The sequence below is a fragment of the Eschrichtius robustus genome, chromosome X, assembly GCF_028021215.1.
Source record: "Eschrichtius robustus isolate mEscRob2 chromosome X, mEscRob2.pri, whole genome shotgun sequence".
Classification (NCBI taxonomy): domain Eukaryota; kingdom Metazoa; phylum Chordata; class Mammalia; order Artiodactyla; family Eschrichtiidae; genus Eschrichtius; species Eschrichtius robustus.
Window position 1 is genome coordinate 8,127,154 of NC_090845.1, and position 22,834 is coordinate 8,149,987.

The window sequence follows — 22,834 nt, forward strand, 5'->3', positions numbered from 1 at the left end:
AAAAAGGAAGGACTTACTTGAAACATCCTAGCAGGTACTCTTGTGTGTATGGGGCAAAGATGACCTAAAGTTTACATTTTTAACCATTTTGATGCACAGAACCATTGAGATGCACAGAACGTAAAATTCACTGTTTAAAAGTGTGCAGTTCAGTGGCATTTGGTGCATTCACAGTGTTGTCCAGCTACCACTTTTATCTAGTTCCAGAACATTTCATCACGCCAAGGTACAACCTTGTGCTTTAAAAAAGGCCACGTGTTAGAGAATCGGAGGCAGAGTTGGGAAGGTCACTTTGGTGAGCGCACGGAGGATGGCTTTTGGTGGGATGAGGCAGGCAGCCTGCGTGTTTTTGGAGAGAGATCGTGAGGGTCTGATTGAACTAAGGGGAGAAGGAGAGAAGGCGTACGTCAGCCACTATTATACGCAGGGGCGGGAATTGCCAGTTCTGGATGACCCATGGAATATTCTGCGTGGGGAAAGGAGCAGGAGTTCTCTGAGGGCGAGTCCCAGGTTGGCTCAGTGGGTAGATCCAGATGAAGGCGCTTACTCCGAGGGGCAGGCGGGAGAAGCAGGCGCTCGTCAGCGTGGCTTCCTTGGGTTTGCTTTGGTTTGTGTAGTGAAAGGGCGCTGTGTGAGAGTGAGTTCTGCTTTGGACGAGTGACTCAGAATTACTTTGCGTCCGTCCAGGTGGAGGTGCCTCTAGGAGGGAGGAGGAGAGAGAGGATGGGCGCTCAGGGGAGAGGCTGGAGCCGGAGGTGGGCGTGAGCCCTTACGGGAGCTGGTAGAGTGAGAGAGCCAGAGCGGAAAACGGGGGATTTCTGGGAAGTCCACGAAGAATGCAGAAGGACGCCGTCTGGCGTGGGAGGTGGGAGAAGGGGAATGAGCCAGTCACGGGGACAGCAGAGCCCACAGCAGCCCGGCGTGAAGAAGGCAGGGAGAGGAAGGTTGGACATGTGTCTTAGTTGGACAGGGATGAGCTCCTTCGGGTTCATGTCCACCAACATTTACTTAGAGTGTGAAAAGTTGCCTGGTACCGTCTTCCCCTCCATGGAGCTATTGCATGTCTACAGAGCTTTCTTCTCGTCCCAAGTGTGGGTGTGTAAATAGGAGGTGATCCACATTCTGGGAGGTTCGTTATATAGACGCTTCCATAATGTACCTCCTGGTAGTTAATTAATTTTCTTATCGACGAGTCACATAACTGCATGATTATTGGTCAACGTAAAGATTTTACTTTGAAGTCCCCTATGTTCTTACCCTTCCAATTTCAGAGCTTACCCAGATTGAGGATCCCAGAGAACAGTGGCGGCGGGAGCAGGAACGGATGCTGAAGGAGTATTTAATTGTAGCCCAGGAGGCCCTCAATGCCAAGAAAGAAATCTACCAGATTAAGCAGCAGCGTTTCGAGCTGGCCCAGGAGGAATACCAGCAGCTGCACAAGATGTGCGAGGACGACGGCCGCTCGTACACCAGCTGTGAGTTGACCGTCCCCCGCAGTTAACACGCGTGGCTTCCAAAGCCGTCTCTCTGCTAGGCTTTCTGCAGACACTGAGCTTGAGTCGGGCAACACAGCTTCCTAAATTTTCTAATCGCAAACTGTTAGGTAGTCAGCCTTCCATGCTGGAATCCGATGGTCATTCACTACCGCTACTTCAGCAAATGTTGATCAACTGCCCACCTTGTACCCAGGCACTGCGACACGGGGGAGCCCAAGAAAGGAGAGGCCCCTGCCCTCACGGAGCTTCCATGCGGGTGGGGAAGGGAGACAATAAACAAGCACGTTTCAGGTAGTGACACAAAACAACCTCCTGACTTCTGTTTGTCAGCGTGGAAAAGGGCTTCACCCAGACATCTCTGCCGTTATTCCTGCTTGTCTGGGGTGATCCCTGGGAAGTCCATACGCTGGTTTTGTTGGTCCTGGATGGAAAGATTCAGGAGCCTCCACACATGTCAAGCCCCTGTCTCTTTGTAGCATACTTTCTTGGGCAAGACACTGAAGGTGGGGGAACTCAGTATAACGCGGGGAATCAGGGGAACTCAGAACTCACTGTCTGCCCTTCAAGTGAGATGGGTGCACACTGACGTCTTCCAGAGGGAACCCCTTCGAGCTTTGGAGCCTGCCAGACGTGGCCTCCTGTTTCAGGAGGACTCAGCAGATGCTCAGGAATTGAAGGAATCAGGTCCAGTCGCAGAAGCCAAAGCCTCTGGTTACTGACCCAGTCAGTCACTGCCTGAGCCGGTCCCTTCCCGACAGAGTTGTCACGCTTAACCGCCCACCGCAGGTGCTTGCGGCCATGACTGTCCCGCGTGCCGGTGAGCTTGGGGAGAGCGTATGAAGTTGGTACTGCTAGGTTTTATTGTATAAAACCTAAGTCTGGTCGAGACATGGAGGGACTTACCTGTGACGTGACTGCCATGTTGCAGGGTATTTGGCTCTGGTGACACAGCTTTGAACGTTAAAGATGTGGTCAAAGCTTTATCCCGTTTTGTAGGTCAGAATGGAGTTGAGGCCAAGGGGCCAAACATCTTTTTCACTGCAGCATACAAGCTGTGAAGAAGAGAGCAGTGGGGGTGGGCTTTGCCCCCTGTAGCAGGAATTGAGATAGCTGTGTCTCCACGTGCCATGAGAGAATGCAGGCTCAGGTATGATGCTATGTTGTTTCCAGGCTGCTTCATCTCTTGTTCTTCAGCTATTGGTATGTACTAGGTTTTTTTCTTGTTTGTTTCTTTTTAACTATCCATCAGAATGTGATGGGTCAGCTCAGTGCTAGTTTTTAGAAAAGTCTGGTCTCTTCCTAGTTTTCTTTACTTGTAATGTCTTTCTCTGATTTTGGTATCAGGATAATACTGGCCTTACAGAATGAATTGGGACGTGTTCCCTTCTCCCCAGGCTTTGGAAAGTTCGTGTGGGATTGGTATTAATGCTTTCTTAACAGTTTGATAGAATTCACCAGAAAAGCCATCTGGACCTGGAGGTCTTTGTGGGAATGTTTGTAACTACAAATTCAATACCTCTAATAGGTACAGGGCTAGTCAGATTTTCCTGTTTCTTCTTGAATCAGTTTTGGTATTTGTGTGCTTCAAGGAATTCGTCTCTTTCATCTAATCCAAAAATCAGTAAGCTTTTCTGTAAAGGATCAGATAGTGTTTTAGGCTCTGTAGGTCATATGATCTTAGATGCAGCTACTCAACCCTGTTGTTAGACTGCAAAAGCAGCCAGAGATGATACCTAAGTGATGTGTGTGGCTTGTTCTGAGAAAAGTATAAAAACAGTAGCAAGTTGGATTTGGCCCACGGGGAATCCGCTGAACGCTGATCCAAGCTGTCAGATTTATGAAGTTTTTCGTAGAATTCCTGCATGATTCTTTCAATGTCTGGACGCTGAGCTGGTGTCCTTTCTCTTATTTGTGATACTAATAATTTGTGTCTTAATCACCACAGCTCAATGTTTATCGACTGTGTGTAGCATTCCAGCGAACTGGCTTTTGGTTTTCTTTTTTTTTCCCCCTATTTCTTGTCTGTTTTCTACTTTATTGGTTTGTCCTCTTTATTATTTCCTTCTTTCTACTTAGTTTGGCTTTAATTTGTTCTTCTTTTTCTACCTTCCTAAATTGAGAGCTTACACCATTGATTTCAGGCCTCTCTTTTTTCTCACATAGCCTCTAAAGGTATAAATTCTCCTCTAAGTACTACTTTAACTGCATCCCACAAATTTTGGTATTTTCGTTTTCAGTCAGTTCATAATATTTTCTCATTTTCTTTGTGATGTCTCTCTTGACCCATGGGTTTTTTGAAAAGTAAGTTGTTGGGGGAATTCCCTGGTGGTCCAGTGGTTAGGACTCCTCGATATCACTGCTGAGGGCCTGGGTTCAGTCCCTGGTCGGGGAACTAAGATCCTGCAAGCCGAGTGGCATGGCCAAAAAAAAAAGTAAGTTGTTGGAACTTTTTAAAGGTATCATGTTGTTGATTTCTAATTTAATTCCATTGTGGTCAGAGACTAGACGTATAAGATTTCGATCTTTTGATATCTATTCAGATGACTTTCATGGCTCAGCATATGGTCTCTTTTAAGTGATCTCATGGACTTGGTGCCTCGAGGTCACACTTGGCTAAAGCATTGGCTTATAACTGTTTCTGAAAGCATATAGTTAGCGATTCTAAACCTTTCCAAAAGTTACTTGGTAGAGGTAGATTGAACCGTATAAAATTGTCATTTTTGTAGCTTAAAAAGGCCCAAATATTGGCAATTTCATATGATTCAACCTAATAGAGTATTTCTTCCCAGTAGCCTGTAGGCACCTCATCTGTTCCATGGTCAGGTTTGGTTAGGTCTCCAAAGAGGCTTTCCAGTCAGTCTTTCTAAGATGGGAGAAGCACATATCAGAAAAACCTGGCAGGAAGTTTCTTGCCAGTCATTGAAAGGACAAATTTCATCAAGAGAAGGTGTGTCTTATGTACTGGTTACTGTACTGGTGCAGCCAGGACTTCAGTTGCAGTGAGTGTGGGGACTCGGGACTGGAGCCCTTGAGGATGCAAATACAGGAGGACGTAGTTGCAGCCTATCGGATTCTATGCCCAGCCCGAGGGGAGGAGTCCCATAGCAACGTGGAGCCTAGAGGGTAAGGGCATCCGGAACTTATAGTCCCCTGGAGCTGGGACTTCCCTCAGCATCAGTTTTTGTATTTCCACGGGCTCTTCACTCCATTGACATTTGGGCAAGTAGGGAATTGCACTCAATTTCATTCTTCCTGTGCTCTGTAGAATTTTATTAAGGCCCAGTAAAAAAGAAACACTTGAGATGCTGTCTTTGAAGTCATGTATGAGGAAACCTTGAGTCAAGGAAGGTGATGATTCTGTGGTGTTGACCTGAGATCCTACCATGAGACTCCACTCCCCAACCCGTGAGAGGTCCCTGCATAGACGCGATCTCTGCCTCTACTCGTGCAGGTGGCATTGGAGGCTAGCTTAGGCCGTTTTCATGAAGGGCTGGAGATGCCAGTGGCTCTTGCTGGAGCCTGTCTCCTCAGGGAGAAAGACTACGAATGGAAGCTAGGAACTAATTCAAGCATTTTATCAAGTTGCTGCTATCCCTGGGGTTTTTGATCAAGCTCTTTCAATTTGCCATGTAACCTGAACTTCATTGAGGATCATTCTGTTAGATATGACTCAAATGAACTATTTCTGGCCACAGGCTGAAGTTCAAGACAGTGATCCTGGTGGCTTGTGCTCTAACAGATGTCTCCTACGGAGGTCCGGGCCCACATCAGGAGCTGCTGGTGGCAGGATCCATGGCACACCTGGGCTCCAGTTGGCCACCTGGGTCTGGCACAACCCAGATCGCTCACATTGTTAGTCATCTAAAGCAGGGCTCCTTGCTCGGGTACTGGGAACAGAGGGAGATTTGGACTTATTTCCCATTACTTCCTTCATTGACAGTGACTCCGAGTGAAGGGAGCCAACATCGAATGGGCTAGTGTTTTCCTGCATTGTTGTGATTGCAGCATCGTGAAGCATTGTAACATGGTAATGTTATTTTCGGTGTACACACAGAAACAATATTGGGTAGGCTAAGTTACTCCTTGAAGGTTACATCCCTAGTAAACGGTAGACCTTGGATTTGAACCCAGATCTTTTTGTGTAGCTAGCCTTCAGTGCTGTGAAGTATTTCCGAGACATGGAAGAGTCAGCTCAGAAGAACTGATCGTGGCTTTGGAACAGCCTGCCCTCCCATTGTTCAAGTTACCTGGAAATAAGGACCCATTATAAATTGACAAGTTGTCTGGCAATTTTACAACACTTGAAGGGGCACGTGGCAGGCAGAACGCCTTGTGCTTCTTGATTTTCTCGTGGCCCATGGTGGGATCACTAAACTAGTCATTTAGTTTTCAACAGATATTTCCTTAGCGCCTGGTGTTGGGGACACGATTTATCCTGAACGGCTGATTGTAGGGGAAAATGAGGCAATAATTGTAAACAGAGGAATTCACTAGAAAGTCATTTCCAGTATTGGAGCAGAAGGGCATGGGGGAGGGCAAGGGGAGGGGAAGTGCTCTCTTCCACACCTTTCACAGATTTCCCCCTGAGTTATGGAAGTCATCAGAATAAAACTCTGTTCATTGGAGAGGAAAGATTTTGTGTCAGTATTGGGCCATCTGGTGCCTGGGAATATCCAAGCCTTAACTTTTTTGTCTCTGACCAAAACAAAGTCATGCCTTGCTGGATTTGAGCACACACATCCCCATGAGACTAAGACCCCAACTCTGCTTTAGTTCTGTTCGCTTATGAGCTAGCTGCCTGGGGCCCACTCCTGTCCAATGCTCTGTAGAACCCTGGCATGGAACTCTTCACTACAAAGGACTCAGTCTCTAAGACACACCCAGTACTTTCTCTGCACCTCCATTTTGTAGAGTTTTCTCCTACTTTCTTCACTGCAATATGTTCTTCTGTTTGCCTTCTTTTTAAACACTGAATACATTCGTTATTTCAGAAACTTTTTTTTCATTGTTCCTGAGAAACTCTGGCCTCCAGATGCGTTCAGATGAAGTATATGATCAGTTGCAGGACCTTTTAGAAGGAATTCTTGCTTGGGGTAAATTATAGTCTGAACCACAGGTCAGCAAATTTTGGCCCGCAGGCTGAATCCTGTCCACTCTGGGTGTTTTGTAAATAAACTTTTATTGGGACCTGGCGAGGTCCATTCACTTACCCATTGTCTGTAGCAGCTACGGTGGCAGAGTCGAGGAACTGAGACAGAGAGTGTATGGCCCACAAAGCCAGAAATATTTACTATTTGGTCCTTTGCAGAAGAATCTGCACCAGTGGTTCTCAACCCTGGCTGCACTGGAGGAATCTCCCGAAGGGCTTTCGAGAACTCTTCTGTCTGGGCCCCACTGCCACCCCTGGAGATTTGGGTTTAATTGGCCTTGGCTGGGGCCAGACACTTTTTTTTTTAAAAGCTCCCCAGGGGATTCCCAGAGTTGAGATCCACCGATTGTGATCCTTTCTTCCAGCAGCAGGAGTATGACTTTGTTTGTTACCCTGGCTCCTGGGAGCTCCCAGAAGCCTACAGCCAAAGTCTCTTCTGGTGCCTGGGAAAGAGTCAGCCTTATCTCCGGTGAGAAAGCGCTGACCCGCCCTGCATTCCTGGCTCGGGCTGGCTCGGGCGGTGGGGAAGCTTGACCTTATCAGTCCTCTGTCCGGCCGAATTCTTTCTGAGGCTCCAGGCCCATCCCACAAAGACTATCTTCCCTTGTTTCCCTGGTGAAGGTTTCTCATCTCCTGCCTAGCTGAGGATAAGGGCCACAGTCCATCCATTCAGCCCTTCGTTTTCCTGCACACAGGCATGTTGGAGCAGGCAGGAAAAAAATGGCTCACACAGCATCTTCCCAGGTATTAGTTGGCAGGACTCAATCTCGAAGGTTGTCGCAGAGCACACATGTTTACCAGATCTCCTCGTCTGCCCTAGAGAGGGACTTCTTGGTTTGGATTTGGTGGGCTCTTGTGTTACTTCTGTAGGTTACCTCTCAGTGGGCTTGTTAGATTTTTTTGTTCCTTTGCTTCTGGTGCCTTTAAAAGAGAGGTCATGCCCTCTTTAGTTGGCCTCGGTTGTTTACAGGCATGCCTTGGTCGGCTCTGGTAATTAGTACCTGTCAGCACGGAACTGTCCAGGCTTGCTGTCCTCTGTGCCGGAGTCCTCCTGCGCTCCCTCGAGCAGCTCCGTGCGGTGCCGACGCCTGGAAGGCGCACACCTGGTCCCAAGGAGCCGTCTGCCTGCCCAGAGGATGCCTTTGGAGAAGGACTACCCTCTTTTAAAGCATGTCATCCGCCTGGGGCGATCTTGGGTTCTCACGGTCCAGAGGAGGCCTGTGTGTAAGAGGAGACGGAGACAGGGACAGACATGGACACATTTCCCCCTTTTAATAACCCATAAAATCGAAATCCAAAGTAATTACTGGGGTCTGCAGCATTTTGAGTGCTAAATAACACAGATTGAGTTCTCCTGTTGTGCACCGGGGAGCCGGAGGGCCATTTCTTCTTAAGTTGGAAAAGCTAATCTGACCCACAGGAGCCCAAGTTCTAGACAGAAGTCCCTCTTTGACTGATGGCACAATGTAGGTCAAGTCACTACACACTCAGCCTTCATTTATAAAGTGGGGAAACATAATCGTCATCTCTCACAAAGATTTTATGAGGATAGATGAAATAAATGTGACAGTTACCCTATAATAGCAAGGTATAGTAATTTACATTGGTGAGGTCCAGTTAAGCTATGACCTTCTTATTATATCATCCAAAGCAATGCTGTATGCCTGAGCGGCCTCCTTAAGCTGTTTAATAGCTCTGCCCACTCAAACTCTTCAAGTGAGAAGAAAGCTTCAGAGGTGAAAGTCTCGTATTTATCCTAAACCTTGAGATTGGAGATGTGTCTTAACAGAGGAAGATGTTTCTTTTTCTAAGTGTTGTGGTGTACGTGCCATTAAAAATGGGGTCCAGAGTCTTGAGCTTTTCCTTGGACTCCACAAACGGGTTCCATTAGACTTACTGGCAGACATCAGGAACTGAGAATTTGTCTTTATAAATTGAATTATGTCATTAGAAGTTCTGCCAGTGTTTATCACTCTCCTTAGCATTTGAAGATAAAATGTACTCACCATCTTAGGTACTTGAGTTGCCTTTTCCCTCATCCCAGTCCTGGAATTTTATAGCTTAAGAGACCGTGGCAAAGGTAACATGAATGGTATCAATAAGTAAAACCTTTTACCATTTAGGATGTTTTCAGCTATAAGTAGCAGAAAAGACTAACTCCCCTCGGCCTGGACAATAAGGCTGTCATTGTCACTAGCCGCGTCCTCCAGGGGGTGGTGGGCCTCCCCATTGGTGGACTGGGCAGCTCAGTGATGTCGTGGTTTATCGGGATCCCCCTCCAGGACTGGTCCAGGCTGAGTGTCCTGGGGGAGAGGCGGATGCCCAAGTGCCTCAGGGCTCTGTTAGTTACGCAGGAGAACTGGGGGCGGGTTGCCATGTATCTGTCCATCTGTACCCACTACACCTCCAGCGTGCACTTCAAGGCTCTTTGCTCATTTTCCCTATGAAACTGCACAGGCAGAAAGTTTTGGCAACGATTTCAGATCATTGTTACTGATGTTTAACGTTGCAGTTAACTTCCCTGGACTTTGGTGGTGGGGTTACTTTCTACCCGGAATGGGAAAGATCCCAGGTGGTAACTGTTGGCATTGTCTTCCTCAGCTGCAAGGTGACAAGTGGCCCCACGTGGAAGGAGTCAGCAAGCCCTAGGCTTATTTGCATGTTGTCTGGGCCCCAGTGGAAGCCCCTTAAGCTCAGGCTTGGGAAACTTAAGTCCCAGGAGTTTAATGTGGAGATTTTATAAGTTATTTCAACTTCTGCCTCTTAAGGGCATTGTTTGAGGTGTTGCTTTCATTACTGGTCTTAAATAAGACCAAAGAGTCAGGCAAGATGGAGGTTCTAGGATTTGGAAATAAACATTCTTCGTCTTAGAAAGAATTCTATTTAAGAAACATTTTACTCTGTGTTTTTGAGAGATTAGAATTCTAAATATAAGAACATTTGAGATAAATTTGGCAAACAGCTCCTCCAGATATTTATTTCCAGTAGATTCTAGTAATTTGAAATTCTGACTGGGGCTTAGAATAGTAGATTTTCCATAGAACTGTATTTTTTTAAAAACAGTAGATATCTGAACAGCTCAAATTAAGTTGGGATGTGGTTCTGTTTGAGGATGTGGTTCTATTTGAGGATATTAAATGCTCTTGCTGTTTAAACCACTTGATGGCTTTCTAAAATAAATTTATTTATTTATTTTTGGCTGCATTGGGTCTTCATTGCTGCGCGCGGGCTTTCTCTACTTGCGGCGAGCAGGGGCTACTCTTCGTTGTGGTGCGCGGGCTTCTCATTGCGGTGGCTTCTCTTGCTGCGGAGCACGGGCTCTAGGCGCGCGGGCTTCAGTAGTTGTGGCACGCGGGCTCAGTAGTTGTGGCTCGCGGGCTCTAGAGCGCAGGCTCAGTAGTTGTGGTGAAAGGGCTTAGTTGCTCCGAAGCATGTGGGATCTTCTCGGACCAGGGCTCGAACCCGTGTCCCCTGCCTTGGCAGGTGGATTCTTAACCACTGTGCCACCAGGGAAGCCCCACTTGATGGCTTTGAGCCAACTTCTCCAATATGAAATCAGGAGATGATTATAAACTAGTTTCTAGGTGTTGACATGTAAGTTACCTGTATGACAGCCTTTGGTACCCAGATCAAAGGAGTAAAAGAATGGATGCTGGCCCTGCTGATGGGTCTTCTGAGCAGGTGAAACTAATGAAAATGACCCGGAGGCAGATTACACCAGTGTGGGGTGACTCTCAGATGAAGAAAGAGGAGCCTCCACAACTCAGGAAGGGACGGGAACCAAGTCACTGCGGCTCCAAGGCCTAAGAGAAAGGAGACAGAAGCATCAAGAAAAAGGGATGCAGAGAGGTGGATGGGGTGATAGAAATTAGACATGGCGGAAATGGGAAGGAAATCCAAAAAAAAGGGGATATATGTATATGTATAGCTGATTCATTTTGCTGTACAGTAGAAACTAACACAACATTGTAAATCAACTATACTCCAATAAAAATTAATTTAAAAAAATAAAGAAAAAGAAAGAAAAAAAAAAAAAGAGAAAGAAACAGCCGCGAGCTGCCCCCGTCGCTGAGACAGTGGAGAGGGCTTGGCTGACTGTGCTTAGCACACAGCTGGATGGCTGAGCGCACCTCGTTCACCCCCAGGTATTAGCCGTCTGTAATCACGATGCTGTGTCTGTTAAAAGGCTTTAAATCATGTGTGCTGCACCGCTGAAGAAAGCATTTATCTATGCGATGTGATTTAGCTAAACATCCCTCAAAAACAAGCTGCTGGGCTTCCCTGGTGGCGCAGTGATTAGGAGTCTGCCTGCCAATGCAGGGGACACGGGTTTGAGCCCTGGTCCGGGGAGATCCCACATGCCGCGGAGCAGCTAAGCCCATGCACCACAACTACTGAAGCCCGCGTGCCTAGAGCCCGTGCTCCACAGCAAGAGAAGCCACCGCAATGAGAAGCCCGCGCACCGCAACGAAGAGTAGCCCCCTCTTGCCGCAACTAGAGAAAGCCCGCGTGCAGCAACGAAGACCCAATGCAGCCGAAAATAAATAAATTAAATAAATAAATTTAAAAAAACCAAAAAACAAAAAAACCAAGCTGCTTAGAATAACAGCGTGGGTGCTTTGCTTCAGCTTTCGGGGAACCAACAACGTGGAAGAATAGCTTTTCCTCAAGCCTGCCAGATACTGATACGTGACTAGAAAGTTGTCTTTTTCATTTTACAAATCTTTGGGTTTTTTTTTCTTTCTTATGTCAAAAATCGTTCATGTGGAGACTATAGGTATGAAGAGAGTGAATATAAAATCTTTTGCAATGAAACCATTGAGAATAGCAGTCAACTTTTGGGTTCTTTTCTTCCAGTGACTTCCATGGGTGCGTGCATTTTAAAAGGAAGTAAAAATGGGTTCATACTGTATGTACTGTTTACATAGTTAGAATAGTTTTCTGTACCATAACCGTACCCCTCCCCCCGTGTATATATGGTTTTTAACCCTAGTAGTTTTGCAGTTGAAGTAAACAGAGTTTTGATTTACCTATAGCCATATATTTTATTATGTGGAATCACGTAGAAGGGCCTCATGCAAAAATCAAACATCAAGGTTCAAGGTTGTAAAATGTTAATTCTTCAGGAGCCAGCGCCAACTTGGAAGTCTGAGACTGAGAATTAACTACTTAATATGGTGAATCAGAAGTTCGTATCTATGTGTATTTATTTACTTTAAAGGATCCATTATAAAATAAAATATTTTCCTTCTGTTTAGCCTTCTTTGGATATTCAACAAATACAAAGTACGACCCATACCAAATTAAAGCAGAAATAGCAAGTCGTCGGGATAGGGTGAGTAAAACGAATATTTTCACAACTAGAAGCCCCGTATGTGTTTTTATGTAACATCGCTTATCATGGTTCATTTTATGGTGGCCAGTGTGTATAACACCCATATTTTAGTAAGATTTTCCATTTCATGAATTATTACCACATTTGGTTTTACTTTCCACTTTTTTTTTTCCGATAGGAAGGGAAAAGTTTCATTTTAAAGCCTCAGCCCATCTAACAAAAAATCACCTGTATCCCTCAGTGTGTTTCATGGGGCTAGATTCACCCCCCGTTTGGATAGATTTGGTGACATCGGGGCCCGACCTCAGAGGGCCGCTTCCCTGTATTAGTGGGCTGCCAGCCCTGTCCCTCAGCAGCTTTAGCATCTGCTGTTCTTCCCTGGTGGCTGTATTCCCAGAGAAATCTTGCCTACGATGGCGTTTGACCAGAAGGTGCCGGTGCTCCTTGCCAGTGGTGCCGGGTTCTTTGTGTGCCACCATGTTCCATCCCTTCAGCCCCTTGTCTTGGGTGTCTGGGAGGGGGGACGGGGGACAGCTTAGAGGCCAAGCCTCCCGTCCTGGTGTCTCAGTCCCTAAACCAGAGTGTCTCTTTTAGTGCCGTGGTTCTCACATTCTAGTACACCAACGAAAAACACCTGGGGCATCAGTTCAAAGTGTGAGCTCCAGACACCCCCTGCCTCGCCCCTACCGAGTTTTAACAAGGCCTGGAGTGGGTCCTAGCACCTGTTTAAATAAGCACTGCAGACGACTGACTTCCAGGTAGCGGGGAGCCGTGCTTTGAGCAACAGGGTTTCCTAGGTGGGATCTGTGGGTAGTAAGCAGAAGAGAGGATGAAAAAAGTATGACAAAGTTTGCTCATTGCAATGTGTAAATCAGTACCTTGAAAAAGAAAATCATTGCTGGTTCCAGGGCTCCACGTGGTAGAAAGCTGTTCGTGACCCGGGCCTTGTGGGTCTAAGCGAGCCGGCCCCTCTGCCAGGGCTGTTTGATATGCCAGGGCTGTTTGATATGCCAGGGATGGAAGGCCATGGAGAGAATGGGTGACCCCGTGAATTGCAAGGTAGTCAGAAACTTAGATGACAATGCTAACAACTGTAGAAATCATTTTTCACAGCTTCTTTATGTGGGAAAAAAAAATGTAATTTGTCTTTAGCTTTCCAGATTAAAGCGAGAGCTGACCCAGATGAAGCAAGAACTGCAGTACAAAGAAAAGGGGGTGGAGACCCTGCAAGAGTGAGTGGCCTGCAGTGACAGAGGGAGAGTTTCCCTGCGATTTCCTGTTTGGTGCCGGGACATGTGTCCTAAAGCTTCTTGGGTGTTCACTTTTATGCTTTTATTTATGCTTATTATTTGCCAATCCTAAGGATCAGATCTCTCTTTTCCCTGAAGATACTTTGTTCTTGTTTCCTTGGGAAATAAGACCTTTATTTTATATTTACGCACATTCTTGACAGCTGTGCTGTCTGAAACTGTACACATGGCTATTTACATTTGAATTCCTGTTTTGTTAGTTTTAGTCTCTTAAATTTTTTAATTCTAAAATTTAAATTAATTGCAGTTAAATAAAATTAAAATTTTAGTCCCCAGTCTCAGTAGCCACATCTGAAATGCTCAGTAGTCACATGTGACTAGTGCAGGTTTTCTCCACCTCAGTGCTCGTGACATTTTGGACCAGATAACTGTTTGTGGTGGAGCTGTCCTGTGCACCAGAGGTTGTTTAGCAGCACCCCTGGCCTTGACCCCCTAGATGCCGGTAGCACCCTCTCACCCAGTTGTGACAGCCAAAAATGTCTCCAGATATTGCCAAGTGTTTCCTGGAGGGCACGTTTGTCCCAGGTTGAGGACCACTGGGCTAGTGGCCACTGCATTGGGCAGCACAGATAACATTTCCATCCTCACAGTACGTTCCGTTAGGCAGCCTGATCTATGGGTCCTCCTCCTATAAAATTGACATCTTTACAATTAGAACTTTATCCCTACTAAGAGTTTGGGGATGAAGTTCTTATCATTTGTGAGTTATATGAAGTGAGCAAATTCAATGAACAGAAGTTATTTTATAAATGGTGATATTGGTGGTCTGAAAGAATTAATTTTCCTAAGGAAGGGCATTGTATGCTTGTTGGTCCAAAGTATATTCCCTTTTGATTCAGAGCCTGGTTTCACTTGCTGAACTTGGGCTTGTGCTTCATACCTTCTGTGTTGACTCTTCTCATGTGTCAGTGGGGACTGTCGTAGCTCGGTTGCTCTGACAAAATACTGTAGACTGAGTGACTTAAAGAGCAGACATTTACTTCTCACAGTTCTGGAGGCTGGAAGTCCAAGGTCACGGCGCTGGCAAATTCATTTTCAGATGACTGCCTTTTTGCTGTGTCTTGACATGGTGCTGTTTTTGGGTGGGGGGCTCTGGTCTCTGGTGTCTCTTCTGTTTCTTTAAGGACACTAATCCCTTCATGAGGCCCCACCCTCATGACCTCATCTAAATCTAATCACCCCCAAAGGCCCCATTTCCAAATACCATCCTATTGGGGGTTAGGGCTCACCATATGAAGTTTGGGGGACATGAACATTCAGTCCATAGCAGTGATCATTGGGCTAAATTGTCCGAGGGCAGCACCAGTGCCTGCTACATAGTCAGCCTTCAGCAAATGGCAGGAATCCGCGTGGCTACGATTTCTCGGTAAATGTGGGCAGCGTGCCACTCTCTCGCATCCTGTGTGCAGACACAATGACAGTGTGTCAAATGTGATTGCAGTATTACTCTTTATAGGGAGGTAACACAGAATGTGTTTGACAGAGGTAATGATCCCACCTCATATAAAGGGTAATTAACGGGCACGTCAAACCCTGTTGTTTAACACGAGGTTGAGATTCACTTTGTTAATCACCCAGGATTAGTTTGGATGACGATTCGTTTGTCCTTTTTTTATTAAGGACATATTATAGACACCAAGGGAGACACAATAGAAAGGTGAGCTGGGTCTTGCCTGGAGGAGCTTGGCTTTTCTGGCCCTGAGACACTGCCATGCCCCCTGCAGGTCCCCCATGTGGCAGGGTTTGGTAAGCTGTCCATGTGCTTAGCATGAGCTGCAGGCTTTTAACCTTACAGTCAGCTTTTTGCCTTCTCTGCCACTACCTGTAGCAGCATGTGTGTGTGCGCGCATGCGCGCGCATTCTCTGGTGATTTGGATCTACAATGGGAGTTCCTTTAATTATCCCTAGTCAGTACAGCTTTTTTTTTCTTTTTTCTTTTGCATGACAGAGAGTCTTTACTTTTAAATGATTTTCAGTACACCAAGTAGTAACATGTAACAAGTTCTTGAATTCCATCATCTAGTAACCTTTTAAATTTATTTTTTATTGAAGTATAATTGATTTACAATGTTGTGTTTATGACTGCTGTGCAGCAAAGTGACTCAGTTATACATAGGTATATACATTCTTTTTCATATTCTTTCCCATTATGGTTTATCACAGGATATTGAATATAGTTCCCTGTGCTATATAGTAGGGCTATCATCTAGTAATTTTGATTAAGAGAAACTAAAAGCAGCCCAAACAATGATACTAGTATCCATTATTCTAACTCTTAGCCGGAAAGGACTATTTTAAGGCTGGCTGCTGCGTCACATAGGTTACAAATAACTATTTACTACTTTTTCATAGATAAAGCCCCTGACCTTCAAGAAAGATTTAGGGGAAAAAAATTCATCTCTTTCTTTCTTAAGAAATTTTTTTTTTAACTACATCTAAGAAAGAAAAAGTCAGTATTGATATATATGCTGCTTGAGCGAAAAGGCATAGGAAAGAAGACAATGTATACCCATTAAATTTCCAAGAAATATGAGGTAAAAAGATAAAATCTTGGGACTTCCCTGGTGGCGCACTGGTTAAGAATCCACCTGCCAATGCAGCGGACACGGGTTCGAACCCTGGTCCGGGAAGATCCCACATGCCGCGGAGCAACTAAGCCCATGCGCCACAACTACCGAGCCTGCGCTCTAGAGCCCGCGAGCCACAACTACTGAAGCCCGCGCGCCTAGAGCCCGTGCTCCGCAACAAGAGAAGCCACCGCAATGAGAAGCCCGCGCACGGCGATGAAGAGTAGCCCCCGCTCACCACAACTAGAGAAAGCCCGCGCACAACAATGAAGACCCAACACAGCCAAAAATAAATACATAAATAAATAAATTTTTAAAAAAAGATAAAAATCTTTGGATAAGCTCTAAGTTTGTACAAAGAAGCTAGATTTGCTGTTCTGCAAAAAGTGAAGGGAGCTACTATATAACATACAGAAATAATTTAATGACTTTTTGCAAGACTATAACTCAAGCCTTGCTAAAGCTTCATATTCCATGAAGGGATCGAAAATGCCAATCCATGCAACAACAGGCGGGTTTTTTTCTTCCTTTATCCGTTTTTGTGGTAGTTTTTGTGGATTTCTGGCTGGATGTCGCAGACAAAGGCCAAGAGGTTATCCAGGACTTCATCCCTGTTCTGCCGGAAGTAGGTCTGGAGGATGGTCATCTTCTCCTGAGGGTCCTCCACTTCAGTGCTGCAACTGCCATGGGATCCCAGAGCCGCGGCCTCCTTGGCCTTGAACTCCTTCTCCCTCTGCAGGCGGTACCGTTCAGTTTCAGCCGGGCTGCTGCTCTGGCCTGCTTCAGCCTCCAGTTCTTTTGCTTGTGGTCCTCGGCCACCTCCTTGGCGGCCCGCTTCTCGGCCTGGAGCAGCTGCTGGATGCCCTGCGACCGACTGGCCGTGGTGGCGGCGATTCCAAGGCGGCAGAGAGCGGCCTAAATCGGCTCGACCGTCCCCTCGGGTCAGTTGACCCAGCCGCCCAAGCAGTACAGCTTTTTAAAAAAGTTTTGCTTAAACAAATCAAGCTGCATTTTCAGTATCGGCTACTGGTTTTGTTGCTCATTTTGTCCATCTGCTGTGGTGCTTCCCGGCGCAGCAATACCTGTTCTGTGATTTTACGCCATACAGCCCTGCCCGGCTCCAGATGCTGCCATGCCTGCTGGGTGCTTCTCTGTGCACTGTGGCCGTGCCCTCCTGTGTCACTTCTGCTAAAGGGCTGGATCAGAAATAAGCAGAAGCAAATCATTTAATTTGGCAGGCCTTCACAAGTTGCTTGGACTGTCCAGTTGAATTGCAGGTTGATTTCCTTCCTTCATTTGGCCACACCGTAGGTTTCTCTCTTCACCAGGGTGAATCAAGACTTCCCAGCGTCTCTAGATAATACTGACTTTTCATGCTGGGCCTCATGCAGTTAATTTAACTCTCACTCGCTGAAGCTCTGGTGCAGATGATCGGGTTTCAGGGCGGTTCAGGAACACTGAGGTCACGCGGGATCCCCGAGCCTCAGAGGGGATCCCCGGCCGGCACGTTTCCCCACTGGCTCTGGCTTCTGTAGCAGGATTGCTGGGCCCGGTGCCTTTTCCTCTGCTTGGCCTCCATCACTCTGGCCACCTCCATTTCTTTATGTGAAGACAATGGTTATATTGCAGTGTCAGCTTAAGACTGAACACTCTCAGAAATCAGAGATGTCAGGGCTCAGGTGACAGAGAAAACCCCTTCTTCCCCTTAGCATTGCTAGGAAGTAAATTCATCTCTTGTAGTCAAGGTCATTTTAAGACTAGGAAAAGGCGGCCTCAGTTTCTCCAGGTTTATTGGACGGGAAGCAGAAGCCGGTCTGGGAAGAGTTATAGCTTTACACCTGCAGCCGGAGCGGAGTATGAGTTGAGCACTTGCAGAGAGAAGGGCCAGTGCTGTTTGATCTTCTTTCTGCTTTCCATAGCAAGAATCCTTAGCGATGGTAAACATGCCCCCTGCCAAGGGGACGGTCCTCACTCCCTGCTGGATACCCACCCTCCCCAGTGGAGGCTGAGGGGTGGCCTGAGGGAAAGTTCTGGACCTGGCCTTGGTCCTGGGCGACCCAGCCCAGCTTTCCAGATGGAGCTGCCTCGAGAGGCAGCTTCTAGTTGGTTGCTGTGTTGTCACTGCAAATGGTCGGTCACTCTGTGCTGTGACACGAGCTCACGGGAAGGAGAGGAAACAAGGGTGCTTGTGCCGTGCTTAAAACGCTTTGCCGGTGAAAAGTAGACTGATACCTTCCTCTGAGTTAACACAGGCCATGTGTGAGATGAAAACAGCCTCTTTATTTATCTGGCATTGCAGATTGGCTCTTGTGTTTGGATCAAATCATGCAGACAGGTATTATTTATTGAGAAATTTGGAAAACCTCTGGTAAGCATCGATAATGTGATTACCCCACCCCTACTGTAAAATCCTAACTCTGAGCACAGATAATACGTGAGCTGTTACATGTAAATGGGCTTCTCAGATATTACTGCCAACATCGATTTAAGGCAGAGACCCTAGATTTTCCTCCAGAAAATTTTCTGCTGTTCTTGCTTCCCAGAATATCCCATGTATTTTTTTCCAGAGCACCTCACCGAGAGTTTGGCTACTTATAACATTTTAAACTCGACTTGTTTATCTTGGTGAACTTTCCTGGCTAGCAAGGAAATCCATCATTACGCTTGGGTCCAAGTGAGGAAAAAAGAACCTTTTGTATTTTTTTTTAAGTCTATGTATGTTGTTAATTTTTGTGGATGGGAGCTGGCCGTGAACACATTCTCTGGGTTAATGATAGAATGCGTGTGTGTGTGTATAATGTATATAAACTTTTAATGATGGAAAATGTCAAATATACACAAAAGTAGAGAGAATGGTATAAGGGAACCTTTCTGTACCCCTCACCCTGCTTCAACAACTAACCACACAATGGCCAGTCTTGTTTTGTCTGTCACACGGCCTCATCGCCCAAGCTCTTACCGCATTATTGAAGCAAATCCCAGAGTCATAGTTCATCCATAAATGTCTCTCCTAAAGTAACGGACTCCTTTTGAAAACATAACTATAATACCTGTGCCGCTTAGTAGTAATCTCTTAATGTTGTCCTTTCTCCAGCAAGTGTTCCCATCTCCCTGGTTTGTTTGGGTCCGGGTTCCGACAAGGTCCACACCGTACATTTGATTAGTGTGTCTCTTAATCTCTACCCTCCTCTCCTTTTTTCTTTTTTCCTTCCTTTCTTCCTGCTGACATCTTATTTGTTGAGGAAGCTACTTTGCTTGTCCCAGAGAATTGCCCTGATACTGGATTTTGCTGTGTGAACGTGCGCGGCGTCATTTAACACGTCCCCTGCTATTTATGTAAACGGGTGTCATTAATCCGAGAGGCTTGATCTGACTCAAGTTCAGTTTCATTTTCTTTTCCCTTTGGTCAGGAGGTGCACACTCTCTGGTTGTGTCTTTTTTTGTGTGGTGTGAAGATCATCAGTGGGGTCTGGCATTGTCAGCCTGACAACATCCATTTATAATGTTTCCCGTCAGCTTTTCACCTAATGCTGTGCACGTGTAGACACAAGAGGTTTCAGGATAAGTTCTCGAAGGTGGGTTTGCTGGGTCACAGGGTAAAGGCACTGGTCGTGTTCTTAGATACTGCCGAGTTCTCCTCGGGAGGGTGGCACCATTTTGCATTCCCACCACTAGTAGATGCGTGTTCCTGTTCCAACCGCGTGGCCAGCAGAATGCGTTGTCACTCACGCTTTTGCATTTCTACCAGTCTTATCGGTGAGAGATAGTGTCTCAGTGTCGTTGTAATTTGCATTTCTCTTGAAGCCCTTTATAAACGTCCTCAGAAAACAGGAGCAACGTTTACAAGTCATGAAAGTCTTCAGAAAAATCAAACTTTTCCAGTGAGAGAGCTACTGGGTATCGCGACCCCAAAGTTTCTGAAGCTTGTTTTGAAAAATTATCTTCATGTAACTCATGGCTAGCACCCAGGGCAAGGGGGGAGGAGCTAGAATGAGGATGTCCGCAGCTTCCCAAATGGGTGATGCCCAAGGACGTGCTGGATGCGCCAGTGGGTGGGGGAGAGCTCCCTCTTTAGTGACGCTAGACCTCCTGGGTGTCTGGAATGTTCCTCCTGGTCGACTGTGAGGTGTCCTGCAGCCGGGAAGCTCGTTTAACATCACTTCACCCTGAGTTGCCCACGCTTATGTGCCCCTGGAGCTTCTTCCCACCGTGCCAGCTGTAACGTCCCCGAGTGCTGACGTGGTGGCTCCTCGTCCTCACAGCAGCCGTGGGGGATCTTGTAAAGTGTCTCCGCTGCGTGGCCCCTGGTGGCTCTCTCACTTAGAGTATGATCCAGACTGCAGATGAGTCGGCCCCCGTCCTCACCTCGTTCCCCCAGTCTCCCCCTCACTCACCTGCGTCACCCCGCGCTGGAACTCGCAGCTCCTTGTGCCTGAACTCTCTCCCCAAGTCTCTCGTGCCTGTCCCCTCCCTTCCATAGTTCTCTGGACGAATGACATCTCGCCAAGGTCCCTGCTCACCACTGTATCTAAAAAGCAGCCCTCTCCCCGCCCTCTGTCCCCGCACCTGGCTTCGTTTTCCTTGAACCACCAGTTGCTGCCTGACCCGGTGGTTTCTTTGTTGTCGTCTTGTGTCCTCGCCTAGTGTCACGCTGTGCGAGGATGCGGACTTGGCCTGGTTCCCTACTCGGTCCTCGGGGTGCAGAGAGCTCCGGGTGCAGGGCAGGGCTTGGCGGGGTGAGGGGACCAGCCCGGGGGCCGTGCGGCACTGCTCCTGGGACACCGGGACCCCCTGGGCCAGGGCCTGGGCTGCGAGCATCGGGGAGGTCACTGCATCGGCCCAGGCGCCTTCTTATTAACTGCCCTCTAGCGTTTCCTTCTCTGCTTCTTACTGTGTTACATTGTGTTTTAAGAAATCCTATTTCTATCACTGCTGCTCAGATCACAGAAAGGGGTGCTCGTTAAACGTGCCAGTACCCGCTTTCCGTGAGGTGTGTTCCTAGCCCCTGGCTCAGCCTCTTTGCTTTGAGCCTTTTAATTGCTTGAGGACATTCTCCCGCTTTGGGATGCTGTGATGAAGTTAAGCCCGTGCGTCTCCTGCAATAAGAGAGAGTGACTGCACTCTGCGGAGCGTCCGATACCACACAAGGCAGCATCAGATCTCGGAATTAGCATTTTCTGTCCGAGGGGATTTAGTGGTTTCAGAAGAGAACGGGATTGTTCACAGTTAGCGCAGGCTTAGACCAGCAGTATCCCATTACCGTGGCACAGAAGCTACAGCCCGTGCTAAAAGGCCAGCGCTCCTCACATAACAGTAAAACATACAGAAATGGGGGCGGAAACAAAAAGAGCGTTGTTCCCGTCATGGGACGGGTCTGGCGTTCCACGCAGGACCGGCTGCTGATAGAAAGCTGCCGGAAGCTTTGTGAGGTTCGTCCAAGGCCCCCTGCCAGGGCTGGTGATGTAAAAGGTAGAGTTGTAACAACACTTCTCATTCTTGGGGGTTGTAACGTGTGGTATTAACGTGGAATATCTTTCGAGGCCTGGCAGCCCTTTTCTTCAAGATGTGGGTTTAAGAATCCATTTGGTTTTACTTTTGTCAGACCAGTTCTCTTGACATCTTTTTTTTTTTTAATTAATTTATTTTATTTATATTTATTTTTGGCTGCGTTGGGTCTTCGTTGCTGCGTGTGGTCTTTCTCTAGTTGCGGCGAGCGGGGGCTACTCTTGGTTGCGGTGCGTGGGCTTCTCATTGCAGTGGCTTCTCTTGTTGCGGAGCATGGCCTCTAGGCGTGCGGGCTCAGTAGTCGTGGCTCGCGGGCTCTAGAGTGCAGACTCAGTAGTTGTGGCGCACGGGCTTAGTTGCTCCACGGCATGTGGGATCTTCCCGGACCAGGGCTTGAACCCGTGTCCCCTGCATTGCCAGGTGGATACTTAATCACTGTGCCACCAGGGAAGCCCTTCTCTTGACATCTTAAGTTGAACAACAATTATGGACACTTGAGGGCGGTGGGAGGGGGAGGTTGATGAGAATCATCTTGAAGATGCCTTCTTAGCGGTGTGCGGTCAGCATTTGAAGCTGTGCCTTCTTTTCTCTCTAACCGTTTCTTTCAAAGGCAGCCAGTAAAGAGCACCAGTTTACTTTGGGACAACATCTGACTGGCTATGTGGGTGGCCCTCAGATTTGACACGGTGTGAGTTTGGAGGCCTTGACCCTGAATGTACTGCTAGCCCGGCAACAGAAGCGGATGAGTGTGGTGTGAGGGGCCTCAGTGTGAAGCTCACTGTGCCTCTTACTGGCTGTGTGACCTTGAGCAAGTCACTTAACCTTCCTGAAGCTGCTGCAAAATGTTGAGGGGTGAAAAGTAAAGGCTGTGTGGTCTGTGTCCTGGGGTTTTTTTTTTTACACTGGGTCTTAGTCCATTCAGGCTGCTATAACAAAGTGCCATAGACCAACTGGCTTATAAACAACAGAAATTCATTTCTCATAGTTCTGGAGACTGGAAGTCCAAGATCAGGGTGCCAGCATGGTCAGGTTCTGTGTCTGGTGAGAGCCAGCTTCCCAGTTCACGAATGGCCATCTTCTCGCCGTGTCCTCACATGGCGGAAGTGGCAGGGGAGCTCCCTGGGGCCTCTTTCATAAGGGCACTGATCCGATTCATGAGGGCTTCTCCCTCATGACCTGATCACCTCCCAAGGGCCCTGCCTCCTGATCCCGTCACCCTGGGCATTAGGATTCCAGCACGTGGGTGCTGGGGGGACAGAAGCAAGCACATCACGTCGCACTGCGTAATAACTTGTGTTCTTACTAATGCCACCTTTTGTTGAGCCCTTGTCAACTTTCTGTCATCTTACTTGAGATGTGTAAGCACTGTTTTGAGCTCTTAATTAAAATTAAGAAAAGGAAAAGCTCTTTGGCAGTCACAGATGTTATGATTTTCTTCATGTAATGGAATATATTGATATTTTAGGAAGTAC

At 47.1% G+C, this 22,834-nt stretch overlaps 1 protein-coding gene and 1 pseudogene across 4 annotated transcripts in view; one reads left to right on the forward strand and one right to left on the reverse strand.

Moving 5' to 3' along the window:
• WWC3 (WWC family member 3) overlaps nt 1-22,834 on the forward strand; it is a 129,046-nt gene that overhangs the window by 45,290 nt on the left and 60,922 nt on the right. For 3 of the 4 annotated variants that reach the window (XM_068534192.1, XM_068534194.1, XM_068534193.1), the window contains exons 3-5: nt 1,272-1,475; nt 11,904-11,980; nt 13,133-13,212. In XM_068534192.1, the coding sequence (XP_068390293.1) occupies nt 1,272-1,475; nt 11,904-11,980; nt 13,133-13,212 (361 nt within the window). Of the gene's footprint in view, nt 1-1,271; nt 1,476-11,903; nt 11,981-13,132; nt 13,213-22,834 lie in introns of those variants that run through there. The other variant, XM_068534195.1, reaches the window with a different exon arrangement.
• Nucleotides 16,387-20,675, reverse strand: LOC137757358 (V-type proton ATPase subunit G 1 pseudogene; annotated as a pseudogene).